This window comes from Doryrhamphus excisus, chromosome 18 (assembly GCF_030265055.1).
Source record: "Doryrhamphus excisus isolate RoL2022-K1 chromosome 18, RoL_Dexc_1.0, whole genome shotgun sequence".
Classification (NCBI taxonomy): Eukaryota; Metazoa; Chordata; class Actinopteri; order Syngnathiformes; family Syngnathidae; genus Doryrhamphus; species Doryrhamphus excisus.
In genome coordinates this window covers 8,167,161-8,183,304 of record NC_080483.1, presented here as the reverse complement: position 1 = coordinate 8,183,304, position 16,144 = coordinate 8,167,161, and the positions used below count along the sequence as shown (strand labels likewise).

Genomic DNA, 16,144 nt, shown 5'->3' with positions numbered 1-16,144 from the left:
AAATAAATTTTTGTAAGGAAAGTTTTGTAAATAACGACAATGAATAATAAATAAATGCATATACATTTGAAAATAAGAGCTGATATTTTATTGGAAAATAGTTTTGGCTATGTATGTTATTTTGTTTCATTATGTTTCCCTGCACCGTGCATGCGTGGGTTTTCTCCGGGTACTCCGGTTTCCTCCCACATTCCAAAAACATGCTAGGTTAATTGGCGACTCCAAATTGTCCATAGGTATGAATGTGAGTGTGAATGGTTGTTTGTCTATATGTGCACTGTGATTGGCTGGTGACCAGTCCAGGGTGTACCCCGCCTCTCAACCAAAGACAGCTGGGATAGGCTCCAGCACCCCCTGCGACCCTCGTGAGGAAAAGCGGTAGAAAATGAATGAATGAATGTTTCCCTGCAGTCATTGAAAGTACCATGAACAGTTGTGTTCTTCGAATTACGTATAACTCGATGCAGCCAAAAACTGATTTTCATATTTCCTTTCATTACTGTTTCCAAATGCTGATGTTGTGTGTGAATCCATTTAGACGAGATTTCATGATATTATTATATCTGTGTTGAGCGATGCTGTTAGTATTTTGTTGGGTTCCACCCCCTTCAACCAATCATGTGATCATCTTCTCTCTGGAAAACAAACTCCATCCTCGTACCAATGGTGAGTGTGTATTGATTTTGTGTGTTAAGTCCAGTGCTTTTATTGTGAAGTGTGTTATTGGTAGTCACCTTTCCTTCACATTAAGCTGTAGGATCGAACATCCTACAGGTTTTGCGTGCTTTCTGTGGGTTTGAAAATCTGTGCGTGTCTCTTGCGATTTTCCACATTTTTGCACATAGCCAGCATGTAGGAGCACGTACGTTGGGATGTAGCTACCCTTTTACACATAATGAATATAAAGCCTTATTATATACATTATAACTCCAGTACCGCCCTCTTGTGGCTCTGACACGTTGGCGTTCGTCTCCTTTTGTCTTCATTTATGCCATTTGACCTCACTAGGCTCGCTGGGGGTATGCTGGAATATGGTGGGGTACACCCTGGACTGGTCGCCAGCCAATCGCAGGGCAGATATTGACAAACAAACATTACAGAAAATATCCAATAAGACTAAAACAGCTTACTTACTACAGTGTTGTCCCTTGAGAAAACTGACTGTAACAAAAACAGATTTCAAATGAGGTTTTTCGCTTTCTAGGACCGAACATCCATCACGCGGTGATGTCATCACTCCTGTGTCGACACAGATAGTTTGCTTGTCCAAAAAGGGCACGAAGCCGAGGAAAAAGCCAAGAATCTCATTTGGGTGTGAGGAATGCTCTATTTGGGGAAAGTCTGGTGTCTTGTATGTGTGAGTGAGTGTGTGCATGACTAAGCACATGTTGGCCTTGTGTGTGTGTGTGTGTGTGTGTGTGTGTGTGTGTGTGTGTGTGTGTGTGTGTGTGTGTGTGTGTGTGTGTGTGTGTGAGAGAGATAGAGAGAGAGAGAGAGAGAGAGAGAGTGAAAGAAAGAGCAGTGGACAATAGTGGTGACAGTGCAAGATTGTGTTGATTCAGCTGCGACAGGAGCATTCATGCTTCTCAGGGCACCAGAAGATTTACCAAACCCAGTCATTAAACGGTAATAACGGGACCGAAATAGTAAGTACCGTACTTTTTGTACTACGTATGAGTCGCTCCAGGGTATAAGTCGCATCAGTCATAAAACACATCCTAATTGCACTGGACCATAAGTGGCAAATCCCAGTATCTATGCCAGTATTTATCACCCACTATGCAATGTAATGCCATGTGGTAATATAATTACCAAGGTTTTTCCACAACCATCATAAATAATAATCATATATGGTAATCAGTAAAATAAAAATAGTAGTAAGCGCAATAATGTCGGATAAACTGATTTTGCTGATTTTATTGCATTTCTTTTATTTTATTGCAGTATTAAAGTATTAAAATTGACCTTCTCTTCCACTTGCATGTGATAAATACAAATTTAAAAAGCATTGTTTTTGGACAAAATTATTTTTTTCAGTGCCGGTCCGGGCACCGTTTAAGCACCAATTTGGCATCAGCAATATGTAAACAATTCCCAACGTAAGTGATTCAAATGTGGTTCCGCTTACTTCACATTACATCCAGAAAGTCAGTTCAGTCGTCCCTCATTCCAGCATCACACCCTCACTCTATCACGTTTAAAAAAATAATAATACATTGTTTTGTGGTTCAATATGCTCTATTATTTTTTAAAAAACAAAATACTAAATAAGCAAAATACGAATATAAGCCTTTCGAAATACGTGATCTGAAGTGTAATGAAGTATCTATGACTGATTGGGACATCCATATTGTTTTCATCCCTGTCTTTTCTGGAGCTGCTGTGTGCTTGAAGAGAGTGGTTCCAGATGGAAGTGGAGGACAGCTGAGGTGAAGAAATCTTTCACTTCAGATGACCATGAGAGCTCACAATGGAGCCCAATGACGCTATATTGGATAAGTGTAAAAAGTGTAAAAGTCAGAACAGAGGCGATACTCTTAAAGTCCCTTCCATCAACACTAAAGGAACCTCATGTCTGATAGAAAACTGTGATATATTTTTTTCACAATGGCCTACCAAAGAAGACACATTTCCCCTCCTTTTTCTTTGTGGTTGTATGGTACATCCCAGGATTGATGGTTGGTAATGGAGTTCTGTGTGGATCATTCCATAGACAGTCCAACATCATATATATATCCACAATAATCGCTAATATTGGGGTGTCCTCAGTGTTTCACATGGGGTGTGGGGGGGTGCTGGAGCCTATCCCAGCTGTCTTCGGGCGAGAGGCGGGGTCCACCCTGGACTGGTCGCCATCCAATCACAGGGCACATATAGACAAACAACCATTCACACTCACATTCATACCTATGGACAATTTGGAGTCGCCAATTAACCTAGCATGTTTTTGGAATGTGGGAGGAAACCGGAGTACCCGGAGAAAACCCACGCATGCACGGGGAGAACATGCAAACTCCACACAGAGATGGCCGAAGGTGGGATTGAACCCGGGTCTACAACAGGCACAATAACCCCTAATAAAAACACAGACTACTGTTCCTGCCGTAACCTATTGGAAAATGATACTCAACTGTGAATAACATCACTTCCTGTATACAACCCACTCAGCTCCTCCTCCAATGTAGCACATTTAAAGCAACACACATGAGTATGAGTCTTATTTCTCCTGTTATGTCTACTATATTAGGTAAAGGGAGTGGACTACAGTGTTGTTATTCCATGTCTTGAGGGCTTTAATACCATATTTAATAGGTTGTAAACTTGCTTTCTAATGTCTAAGTATGGAAATGTTCCATTTATAAATAAGGAATTATCCTACTTGGAGGAAATTCAGTTATCACAATCTGGTCTGGAACCAATTAACCGTGCTAAATGAGGCGTTACTCTATTTGGTTATACGTATACTATAACTTTTTCTATTTGTTCATATTTTTGCTACTTTTTTGTTTTTTTATTTGATTGGAACTGCAGACAGGAAGTTCAGTGATAACACACACTTTTCCCTTCACTTATTAAGTGATTAAGTGAATCATCATATTTCACATCCACTCATGTATGAGAAAAAGGCAGCAAACATAGCGCAATGGTGATGAAAAGTATTGAAAACAGGAAACCAGGCAGCCTTACTGAAAGTCAAATACCTTTGCAAAGTCCAAGAGCTGGACCTGCTTGGAGAGGTGGGACGGCTCATCACGCTGATAGACAAAGCAGACGCGTTCACACAGCAGCTGAACCAAGGAGAAATGAAAACTGCCTTAGCCAGAAATACAAAAATTCAAAGCTTCTTTCTACTCGGGCTGTTATTGAACTGATTGAATCCTGCATGGAATCATTCTCCCATTCACACCCATCATGACATCATTAACCAACAGTAAGACAATATTTGAGCGTGACGACTCAAGCTGAATTATGTGTCAGTGTTCGTGGGCGCTCATGATATTTCCAGCACCTCATCATTGTCACTCTTCTCTTTTCTATTACTCTCCCAAAGTGGAGTGTCCCACACGTACAAGTGGACGGGGTCAGTAGGATACTGGATAAAAATGTCGGACAAAAGGGTAGTCGGGTTGTCGATAGAGTTAAGTTGAACTGACTCACGGGTCAGTTTGTCTCGGTTGCTGAACTCGCATGTGTAGTTTTTGTACATGCTTTCTGTGTAATGAGTGAATTGAAGGCATGATTTACTTCAGCAAGTGACTTTTTTTTGCATTGTTGTTCATTAAAAATCATTTAAGCTGTTATTAACACAAAAGCTAAGCAGTTTTATGGGTTTTTTTTTCTTACTGTACCTAAAATTAACCAACCTGTGACCTTAAAAGCAGGTTTCGTACTCATTGTGGTGTACCCTTACACCCCTGATGGTAACTAATTCACTAAATGACATTCCATCAAATGTTCTTTATGAAAGATGATTTTCTTGTTTTCTTCTTGTCTGTGTTTCTTCTTGCTCTGGTGCGGCCGCTCCAAATTTGCATAACGTCTAGCTCAACAATACTATCTGCCCCAATGGCTGGACGGGACACCCAAAAAAAAAAAAAATCTTGACATGGGACCTCATCATTGTCACTCTTCTCCTCTTTTCTATTACTCTCCCAAAATGGAGTGTCCCACACGTACAAGTGGACGGGGTCAGTAGGATACAGGATAAAAATGTCGGACAAAAGGGTAGTCGGATTGTTGATAGAGTTAAGTTGAACTGACTCACAGGTACTCGACAAAGACTCGAGTTTCCCTGACTCACGGGTCAATTAGGCTCAGCTGCTGAACTCGCATGTGTAGTTTTTGTACATGCTTTCTGTGTAATGAGTGAATTGAAGGCTTGTTGTTCATTAAAAATCATTATTTTTAATTATTAATTTTTTTTTTTCATTATATAATCGTTATTAACACAATAGCTAAGCACTTTTGTGTTTTTTTTTCCTTGCTGTACCTAAAATGAACCAAACTGTGAGCAGGTTTCGTACTCATTGTGGTGTACCCTTACACCCCTGATGGTAACTAATGGCACTAATTACATTCCATCAAATGTTCTTTATGAAAGATGATTTTCTTGTTTTCTTCTTGTCTGTGTTTCTTCTTGCTCTGGTCCGGCCACTCCAAATCTGCATAACAAAAACATCAAATAACGTCAAATAAAATGTCATAGTACAGGGAAGTTGTAGCTTACACCTTTCCTGACACAGAGCAAATCTGTTTAGCATGTAAGGGCATTTAGATCAACAATACTATCTGCCCCAATGGCTGGGCGGGACACCAAAAAAAAAAAAAAAGATGATTTTCTTGACGTGGGACTGAAAATGTGGCGTCACCTTCTGCTCATTCGCATAGAGAAAGCTTTGTGCGAGACGGCCACTGACTTACGCAAACATGATGCAGGCTGTCTTGTTGACTCAATGTGCTTGCAAGCCAGACAGATTCGTGTGTCTTCCGTCTCAAGCAGGTACACAGAGATGGCCTCTCCCAAACACACCTACACGTGTCTACACGCGGGCTAAAAACAAATACACATGCAGCACTAGGACTAGGATGAGAAGGATGACAGTAACAAAGCTAAGCATTTCCATCTGCGTAACACATCATACTGCACTCAGACAGTAATGCATGCTATTCATATCAAAGCAGGGGCTGGGTCTTCATATCCGGAATAAAAATGGGAATAACACATGCAGCAGCAGCAAGCAACAGGATCACCACTGCTTACAAATATAATTAACTTATGAATACTCCCATGGAAGTCTCTAACATCAATGAACCCTCTTTTTTTGGGGTGGTTTTTAGGTTTTTATTTAGTCAGACTGTGAGTTCCCAGACCTTTTTCTTCCTGCTCCATCAGTAAACCTTTCTGTTTTCACCGTTTAGGGATACTTGTGGTGTAATTATTAAGTATATCATGTAGTTTTCATGGATACTATCATTGATGTGTGACTTAACATACGAAACTGATGTTAACTAACTTGAACATCATTATTTTAACATCCATTCACACATTTTCGATGCTGCTTATCCTCACCTGGGACACGGGGGTATGCTGTCTTTGGGCAAGAGGCGGGGTACACCCTGAACTGCTCATATAGACAAACAACCATACACGCTCACAATTTGGAGTCACAAATTAACCTAACATGCATGTTTTTTTGGTATGTGGGAGGAAACCGGAGTACCCGGAGAAAACCCACTCCACGCACTCCAAGCAGAGAATCAAACCCAAATCTCCTGTCTGTGTGGCCTACACGCTAACCACTCAAACACCATGCGGCCATTATTTCAACATGGAGGCTGTAATTACAGCTGGGGATGCTTATTTACCTAAAGGGTTAATTGGAAGCAGGCGCTAATTGAAGAGAGGCTATTATTAAAACTACGGTGTGTTCAAAGACCACCGAACTAAGTGTGAAATCCCAACGCTCTTAATGTGACTGTTGCCAAAGATGCAATGTGGCAGTGAGACACCACCTTCCTGTTTTGCCATGAGTTATTTTTTGAATTCAACAGTGTTTCTCACTCAGTAACCCAAAATGGAGCCACAGTAAGTTTCAAGTGCCAGTATTTTTATAAAGAAGGTGAAAAAACACTATTGAATTAACAGGAAAATGGTGTCTTTATTCTGTCTCGTTGCTGCATCTTGTCATTGGGAAAACTCACGTCAAGAATCTTGTTTTCAATGAAAGTTAAAGTAACCTTCAGACTTTTGTTTAGTGCTGCAGTGACACTTATGTCCCTTGAGACTTGGGGTCAAAGGTGACAGTTTTCAATGAGAAAATAAACATTAGCACTCTGGATATGAAATGTGTGCCTCTCCACTCTTAATTGATGCAATAACACGGTCACACAGCTTCTTGTCGTTTGCGTGGAGGACCTAAGGAAGCTCAAATGATGTCTGAAGCTGTTTAGGAATGAAGTCTGGAAAGAAAATCAAGAGAGTAAAGAAGGGGGGGCTACGATGAGAGAAAGGATAGGAGGGGGCAGACGGAGGGGAAAAAGAGAGGTACGGTGGGTGGGAAGGATGGAATGCAAGCGAGGGAGGAAGGGGAGCTGAAAGTGAGGAGATGGGTGGCTAACGGAGCGCGGCACAGCAGGGTTAACGCTATAGTCGAGACCATGTGACACATCGGCAGTGGAATAACACAAGCTATGACATCACTGCTAGGTAACAGATGGGTGTGATGATGTGATCCAATGTGATCCAATCTTAAGAATCAAGGATATATTTGGAAGGTCTCATCTTGTGGTCTTATTTAGCACTCTTCTGTTTAATGGGAAGTCATTCATTATTTCCATCTCTTTTTACTAATAAAGATAAAAGTGGTACTTTGTTCTGGCTTTATTTGGTTAACTTGCTTTTTACACTTGTATGACAGCTACTTAACAGAAATCTGCACTTTTTGGATATTTTCCCACTGTCCAAAATCCTTAAGTGAGACGTCTTTCTTTTTTATGTGCATTGTACATATTGGGAAAAACTGCTAGCATGACTCAGCTGATAATGCAATGTAATGGGGTTCACCTATTTCATCTCCTATAAAGCCCTCTTGAAAACTGTCCAACAGCATTTTGTCGTTTTATATAGAGGCTTATTATTAAGACCTTTATGGAAATCCAAGGAAATAGAGCTGGAATATGTGCGGATTCTGGAAGATTTTGTGCCGGTTATTGTGTGGCGCTGCTCTATAGGAGTCCACAACCCAATACAAAGGGCCAAAAATTTGCATAATAGGTCCCCTATAAATAAAAAAAAAACATTCATTATAAATACTGTAGATCTATGAAGAGTACAAATGAAATGAAATAGCAATTAATTCCATTACCTGTATCGGTTTTATTGAAATAAATATAAGTATAATTCATGTAATTAAATTTCCAGTAGCGGGTAATAAATACAATAAAACTCAATAAATACAAAACTCAGAAATACAATAAAAATAATTAATTTTTAAAAAGTCAAAAAAATTCCAAAATACAATAACATTTCCAAATTATACATAAGAAAAAATATGAATAAAATGAAAATTTGATTACCCATTACTGGAAACACCATCTGCTTTGCATAAAAGATCTGTGACATCAATGAGACAAACCCGGATAACATAAAAATAGATTTAAAAAACATATAAGTATGACTGGTGTATGAGGATTGTGTTTAAATGTACTTTTAAATTGTATCCTGTGAGAACAGTATGAGGATCTTAAGTGCTGTTTGTGAAGTTTATGTGGGTTTTTGTTGTTGTCGCAGGACGACCGGCACATCAGCTATGGTGGTGCATCATACTGTTTACCTGGTGTGTAGTCCACCTTGTTGTATTCATATAAAAACACCAGTGAGCTTAGCGTGCTTATAGAAGCGTAGACATAACTTATAGCAGATTGTAGAGCAGACTGCCTCCAGACACTAAAAGCTGATATTAGGTCTCTAGTCTATGGATGCATAATTGCTAGTCAGCCATCCTGACACTTTGATCCTAAAGCTGCAAGGTTTACAGGACCACCATGTGGTTGCAAAAAGGAAAGCATTATAATTTCAACTGACACACTCCACACTCCATGTAAATAGGAAATAAAGTGTAAACGACCAACTAAGATTAAGTCATTCAATCAAATAGTTTTTGGCATTGAGAAGTCTCCTGGTGCCCTACTGTCCAAGAAGTATGGAGACCAGGTACTTGCAGGTGTTTATAGCAGGATATTGCCATAATTGTTTATGCGCCACACTCAAGTATGAGCTCCATTAATGACCCTCACAAACAAACTGCTGTGTAATTCTTAAACAAGCACACGGCTCCTTGGACGGGCCGAGTGGCAGGGAATAGAATCAGCGCTGCACCAGCTGCTCCTGCGTCCAATAAAGCGGTCCAGGGTGTCAAAGTTCAAAGCCCACAGGTCACAACCTGCCAAGGGGTGAGAAGACCTTGCAGAAATGATGCATCCAAAACTATCCACCTCCAACCTCTCTTGTTTTAAATTTAGCCTTTAACTTTTTGGTCCTGTTGTCTAAAAATGTATATCAATTTGTTGACTGTAATTTAAGGATCATATCAGGTTAATATTTAATTCTTATTTTGAGAGCATAATTCAAATCATAGAGTTACAGTGTCATGCTTCACCTTATTTAGCTACACAAGCCAAGCTAAATAATAGGAACACCGCCAGTGCAATGTTGTGGTTTCGCTCAGCCACCCAAAATATTTATGCTTTAGAACAAACCTGTCGAGGCAAACACCATCGGTTTTACTGGCCCTGATTTCTTCTTTTAAAAACCCAGATGAACACAGCACATGTATATAAAAGATGCTTATTGAGTTCACGTTTAACTCGTTCATTTAAAAGAAACCCAGGTAACATGGCATGTATACACATTGTATCCAAATTGTGTTTTTAATATGTATATTTTGATCACTATTGTTATCTAGCATTACCTTAATCCAAATAGACCAGTGGTGTGTAGGTTTGTACTGTAATACTCTAACACTCACCCCCACCATGATGACATCACTGGTGGAGCAGGTGAATATTCGACACCTTGCGTTCGTCCACTTTCTCCTTCATCTTCCACATTAGAGATCTTGGAGGTGTGCCTGGGGTCCATATCATGTCTGCTTCACAATGTCACATACTGTACATTCATGTTCTCTACTGCTGGCAGCACTCATGGAACCCCAGACCGTGACCCTAGCACCACCATGTTTAACCGTAGGGAAGACACAATTATCATCCAGCTATACTTAATACAAGAATGGACGCATTCTATTCAAATATTCTGGTATTGTCCCTTGAGAAGATATACTGTAATTAAAAATGGCTGCTCAGATACTGTAGCTTGTTATTGATGCATGCATTTGCATTCATGTGATAATATGCTAAAATTGATTTATACAAAACGGGGGGAATGTGAGTGTGAATGGTTGTTTGTCTATATGTGCCCTGTGATTGGCTGGCGACCAGTCCAGGGTGTACCCCGCCTCTCGCCCAAAGACAGCTGGGATAGGCTCCAGCACCCCCCGCAACCCTCGTGAGGAAAAGCAGTAGAAAATGAATGAATGAATGAATGAATGAATGAATGAACGAAAACGGGGGGGAAAATGGTTTCCAAACTTCTCATAGTGACGGCCACATGGGGTAAAATCGAAATACTGTGCATAATATATATTGTATGTATTGTTAAATTTGCTTTGTACAAATATTTCAACTGTCCTCTTGTCATTTTTTCATAATGCTGTGACGTTTTTGCTCATAATATGTTTGACTTTATTAACATCATAACTTGGGCTGCGCGCAGGCCTCACAGCTAGGAGACCCAAGTTCAATTCCACCCTCGGCCATCTCTGTGTGGAGTTTGCATGTTCTCCCCGTGCATGCATGGGTTTTCTCCGGGTACTCCGGTTTCCTCCCACATTCCAAAAACATGCTAGGTTAATTGGTGACTCCAAATTGTCCATAGGTATGAATGTGAGTGTGAATGGTTGTTTGTCTATATGTGCCCTGTGATTGGCTGGCGACCAGTCCAGAGTGTACCCGTCCTCTCGCGTGAAGACAGCTGGGATAGGCTCCAGCACCCTCTGCGAGCCTTGTGAGGATAAGCGGTAGAAAATGAATGAATGAATGAACATCAGAACTTTTTCCATCTTTGCACCTTATATTCTTGGTTTTGCTACTGATATTGCCAAAATTATTGTTCTAAAACAATTACTCTTATAAACGTGGTTGTGATATTAAACAATTTTTATATTAGTAGTATGACTTTTTAGTAGTACTGCTACTTTATTCTCATAAAAGTAATGCTCGTTTTTAATTTTTCTTATTGTTGTTAGTTTTCTTGCTTCCGCGGGCTGCAAATGGCCCCCGGACCACACTTGGACACCCCTCTTTTAGGATCTTTAGAGAGATGCCAAAGAAAAGAAGAAGCTAAAAGTGACACAAAAGTAGTATTATAATGCATATGAAAACATGATATACACTGTATACTGTCCCTATTAAGACTAAAGTGAGAAAAAGTAAATATTGATAGTAGGAAAAAGTATTAGAAGACACTTTATGAATAATCATATTGAATGAGAAGGTGTTCCCAAATATATGACACCTGTTGGAGCTCACTGAGGTGTTCAGTTCAACAACAAAGCATCAGAGTGAGCCCAATGAAGAACTTTCTATGCTCCCTTCAGGAAATAAAGGGGGAGGTGAGAAGTAAGGATGGGAGGGGGGGATCAGTGGCAGCACGTGGGGAAAGGAGTGGTCTAGGACTAAAGAGGGGGGACCTGGCAGACACATGGGAGGGAAAATGGGCTCAGGTTTCAGCCTCACTGGGGGTAATGGGCCGGCCCAATATTTGGGGAATATACGAAGAATCATTGAAGGCAACATAAAACTACCGCTTCTGGCCTCAAAGCGGCTGGTGCTGAGTTCTGTGTCGCAGGTCCGAGTCCTGCCGCCTTGTCGGATTTCCCCTCCTCGTCACAGCTTGGGAAAGGGTTCAAACTGTCTAATGGTCCGGCTTTGATTGATATTATTTGGGGGACACACACAGGGACACACACTAAACACTGAGCTGAGCTCACTGCGCAGCCCTTTTTTCTTCCCTCCAGGGCCACTGCATGTCTAATATTTAGACATGTTCAGCTACCTGGATTCAAGGACCCTACTGCTACTAGCAGCCACCCAAGCGTGCCTATTAGCCGTTGTCAGATGTCAGGAGGACGACAACCGTGAGTACTTCACTTCTTATTCAGACAAATTGTATGCTTTTTGCGCATGGAATTGCGCTTTTACGCACTGATTGGCAACCGTTTGCGGACTAAAACACAGGCGTGCTAGCTTTTTTGGAAGCTACCATAAATAAAATGAATGTTACTGATTTGACCACTATTTATTTTGTGGTATTAAACTTGGATGCACGCATGCGTGTGCGTAAAAAGTGATGGTGCGTTCAGGTAACGTCACCAAAGTGAAGGCAATTCACCTTGAAGTTTTTCTAAGTTGGACTTGAACTCCCCCACCCATGGGTGCTTCCCCCCCTCCCTCCTGTCAGAAGATGAACACCTGTGGGTGCTTTATGAGCACTGACAGGCGCTCCTTTTAACTGCACATTCACTTCATATAGACTGAGAGTGAGGTGGGGGGGTGGGGGGGGGGGGGGTAGTGGGCAAAAAAAAAAAAAACAGTGAAGGTGGTCAGGCTCAAGGGGCTTTTGGTGAAAAGTGTTCACATTCCTTTGCTGTCAGAGGGCATCCAGGCGAATCCTAGCTTGTCTCCGTTGTGGGAAAGTGCATTGATATGCAATATTTGCATGGGAAATTGCAATATTTAGCAAATTTCTTCTTATATATATAGCTTATTTCTATTTAGCATTCAGAGGAAATTTGAGTTCCAGAAATTACCTTCCTTAAGTTTTCCATCTGCTTAAATGATTAAGCTGTGACAGCCAGCCTTTGTAGTGCATACTGTTATTATGCTATATGCATGTATACTGTATATAAGATTAGACCAATTAAAGGTGCATCAATAGGGAGGATAGTCTCAGCATAATAAAATCCACAAAAGCCTTTGCGAGTCTCAGGTTACCCTCTCCAAAAGGAGTACAATGCACCCCCTTCTTTCCTCGGTGCTAACTAAGGCCAGACAGAGTGGTATGAAAGTTGTCTACTGCTCACTTAAGAGCCTTTGAGACCCTTCGCAAAAGTCCCAGAATGCTGAATTCTAAGCAGACAGATGGAAAACAGTCCCGTCCTCAAGATGCACCTGGGAACACTTTATGGCTTTCATTTTTTTTTTTAATACTCGTCTACTGAGCAAAAGCTGCCAACATGTGAGAGACGAGTCTTATTAGTACAGTCAGATTTCATGGTCAGGTGACCACTTTTCCATCTCCGGCAGCACCCAGGTGGGCTCCCAAAATGCACCCTGTGTTTGGACAAAAGTTAGTGAATTGCCGGCTCTGTGCGCCTCCAGAAAGGCCCTCATTCATGACTCCCAGGAGGCCTTCAGGTCACCTTCACCTGAGCGGCGTTCCAAGAGATAAACATGGCTACTGTACCTGAAAAGTGCCCCCCCCCCCCCATCAACCCCATGCCCTCCCTCTCCTCTCCCCCTCTTTCCCTGCCATCAGCTCCACATCCCATGACAGCATCTCTTGTCAGCATGTCTGGAAAAAATCAACTCCAGCAAGCTGATTGTTGAATGTACAGTAGCTGCATTGAATGAAGCCACGCCCCCCCAAAGTGGTGCTCTGAATGCCAAGGCTGTCTCTTCAATAAATGTACACCAGCCCGATATTTTGGGTCTCTAGCAGTTGTTTCCTGTTAGGTTTAATGGTGTAATAATGTTACACTGCCACCTTGTGGTTACTGTAGATGTTGCATTCTGAAGTTTGTTAAATATGTAGTGTGAATGGCTGTGGAGCATCCTGGTTGGTGGAGCACAAAATTAGTCATATTCTGGACAAATGTTGAGTCTGTGTGTTGAATGTGTGTGTTAAGATGCTAAGAAGTTGTCTTATGACATATGGCATATAAATATTCAGTATTATTAATATTTTTGTATTTATTACATCAGATTTATAGTAGATTAGAATGCTCTGGATTATGTCAGGACCTTCTAGGATCATGTAGCCTGGTTCAAAATACAATGTCATAAAGTTGAAAAAAAAACAATGAAAAGACAAATTAATGTAAACATAATCAGTATTGTCATTTTCTTGTAAATGTTATATTTATTATATCTAATTCATAGTACATTAGAATGCTTTGGATTTTGCTAGACGTTTCTAAGAAACTGGAGAATGGTGCAAAACACAGCTGAATAAATGACATAAAATTACAATGTGAAAACACATTTATGTGTGATATGATACTTATTATATACAATGTATAATAGATTAGAATGCTCTGGAAGGTTTAGAAACTTCAGGTTCTGTTAATTGGTTTACAATGCTATAGGAGTCACCGCCATAATGTAATAACCATGAACCCTTCTTATATTATATTTATTATAGCAAATGTACAGTAGATTAGAATGCTCTGGATTAAGTTAGAATGTTCTAAAATCCTGTAGAATGGTTCTTTCATTTGATCATTTTAATAACTGCCATAATATAAAAAACCGACAATGGAAATTAATATCAAAATATTGGACATTTTCATTATTATGATAATTTCATTATTATGAAATTATAATTAGACTTATATTTGATTCATTATAGAACAGTGGTAGGTATTTTCATTAATGTTTTTTTTACTATATTTTTAAAACTCTTGATTGTCTTGAAACAGGGGTGTCCAAACGTTTTCCACAGAGAGCCACATATTAAAAAATGATTTTATACTTCATATTTTGACTTTATTCTCTTAAAATTACAGCTATTTTTCTTTTATTTTGTTGTTTTTTATTATCCAACTATTTCCACTTTGTTTGTGTAGATTTTCCTCTTGTAATTATGATTTATTCCCATAATCATTTTTATTCTCATAAAAAGTAATGTTGTTATTCTTTTTTCATGTTAACGTTCTGCTTTGATTCTGTGATTTTTTTTAATTATTAGAATAGAGTCAGCTTGAGAATCCCCTCCTCTTTTAAATTGTTCATGTGACAAAATCCAGGTTGAAGTCATAAACATGCCTCATACACTTATTAAAGACATTTAAAGTACAAAATGTCTAGCTACTCACCACTGATGAATGATAATGTAAGAGGATACATGAACACATGGAATCGGAGTCGTTGTCGAATCCCTCATTTATGGCAGGTACAAGACCCTACCATATTTATAAATGGAATACTTCCATAGTTACAGATTAGAAAATGTGTTTACAACCTTCTAAATACAGTTTGTAACGTATTAGAGCTCTCTAGACACCCTCTAGCACCCCTATAGTCACCTGTACACTCTTATTACCCAACATAGTAGGCATAATAAGAGAAAATAAGAGACATAAACGAAACTTGTGCTCCTGTGTGTTACTGTACATGTGTTCCCAAGGGGAGCTGAGTGAGGGGCAGACAGGAAATGACATTGGGGGTTTCAACTTAACATGGGTAACAGCCACAACTGTAAACCGTCTTTGCCTTATGTTTGTATTTGTGTTCATTTAGACATGTTTATGATTGAAAATCATCATATTTTTGAGTGAAGGCATGACATTTAAAGCCGGAAAGTGGCCAGGGAATACAGCATAAGTTCATCTTTGCAACTCAATTATGGTGCGTTCAAAGACCACAGAATACAGTAAAGTGTGAAATGTCAATGCTTGATGAAAAAATATTATCAGGAAAGCATAAAGACGTATATACATTATATATAATAATATATAAGAAATGTGGTACATGTATGCGGTGCATTTCACCTGTATTATCACATATTTATAAATTATGACTAACTTAAGGTAAATCCAGCCATCCATTTTCTATGTCGCTTATCCTCACTATTATTCTCAGTCTTACTGGAGCCTCAGAAATTAAAGAAAAGAAACCCCCACTACCCATTTGAAATATTACAGTAACTAATAATATTTATTCATTTATCTGTACTGTACAGACTAAACTTAAAAATGAAACCAGGAAAATGCATGTCAAATTGTCAAATTGCATGTTGAGTACTATAAATTTGTACATGTTGGTAGGCAGCCTCTCGCGATCCCCCAGTTCCCAGCAGGGGGGGGGGGGGGGGGGGGTAAATGAGATGTGCTTTATGCAGAAGACACAACAATTTTAGTAAGTCATATTTACAAGAGCCTGGGGGAACTAAAAATATCAAAATGGCCACCGCGTCCTTTCATATTTCAGAATACAGGCTGCAGTGGGAAAAAGTTTGGACACCCATGAACTACTTGATGATAAGTGGAGGTAGCAAAATATTTCTGAGGGCGTACCCGGTTTAAAAGGTTTATATTTTAATTTCCACTTTCTCATGCACTCCAAATTATTATATAGGTCGAATGAGTTTTCACATTTTTGTGAAATGTATCATTTTTCTGGGCATGATTTTCCAATATTTATTGTTATTTCTGAAATAGGTTGTGTCCACATGAAAATATTTTACATGATATTATGCTAACCTCGTTTCCCTTCCACACTGTTGCACTCTGTCCCCTCTGCATGGCAC

General features: G+C 39.7%; 1 protein-coding gene across 2 annotated transcripts in view; it reads left to right on the top strand.

The window, feature by feature from the left end:
• Positions 1 to 11,357: 11,357 nt before the first annotated feature.
• Positions 11,358 to 16,144, top strand: part of col2a1b (collagen, type II, alpha 1b) — a 42,693-nt gene continuing 37,906 nt past the window's right edge. The window contains exons 1-2 of one of the 2 annotated variants that reach the window (XM_058055223.1): positions 11,358 to 11,536; positions 11,634 to 11,753. In XM_058055223.1, coding sequence (XP_057911206.1) covers positions 11,660 to 11,753 — 94 coding nt within the window. In that variant the 5' untranslated portion in view covers positions 11,358 to 11,536; positions 11,634 to 11,659. Of the gene's footprint in view, positions 11,754 to 16,144 lie in introns of both variants that reach the window. The other variant, XM_058055224.1, reaches the window with a different exon arrangement.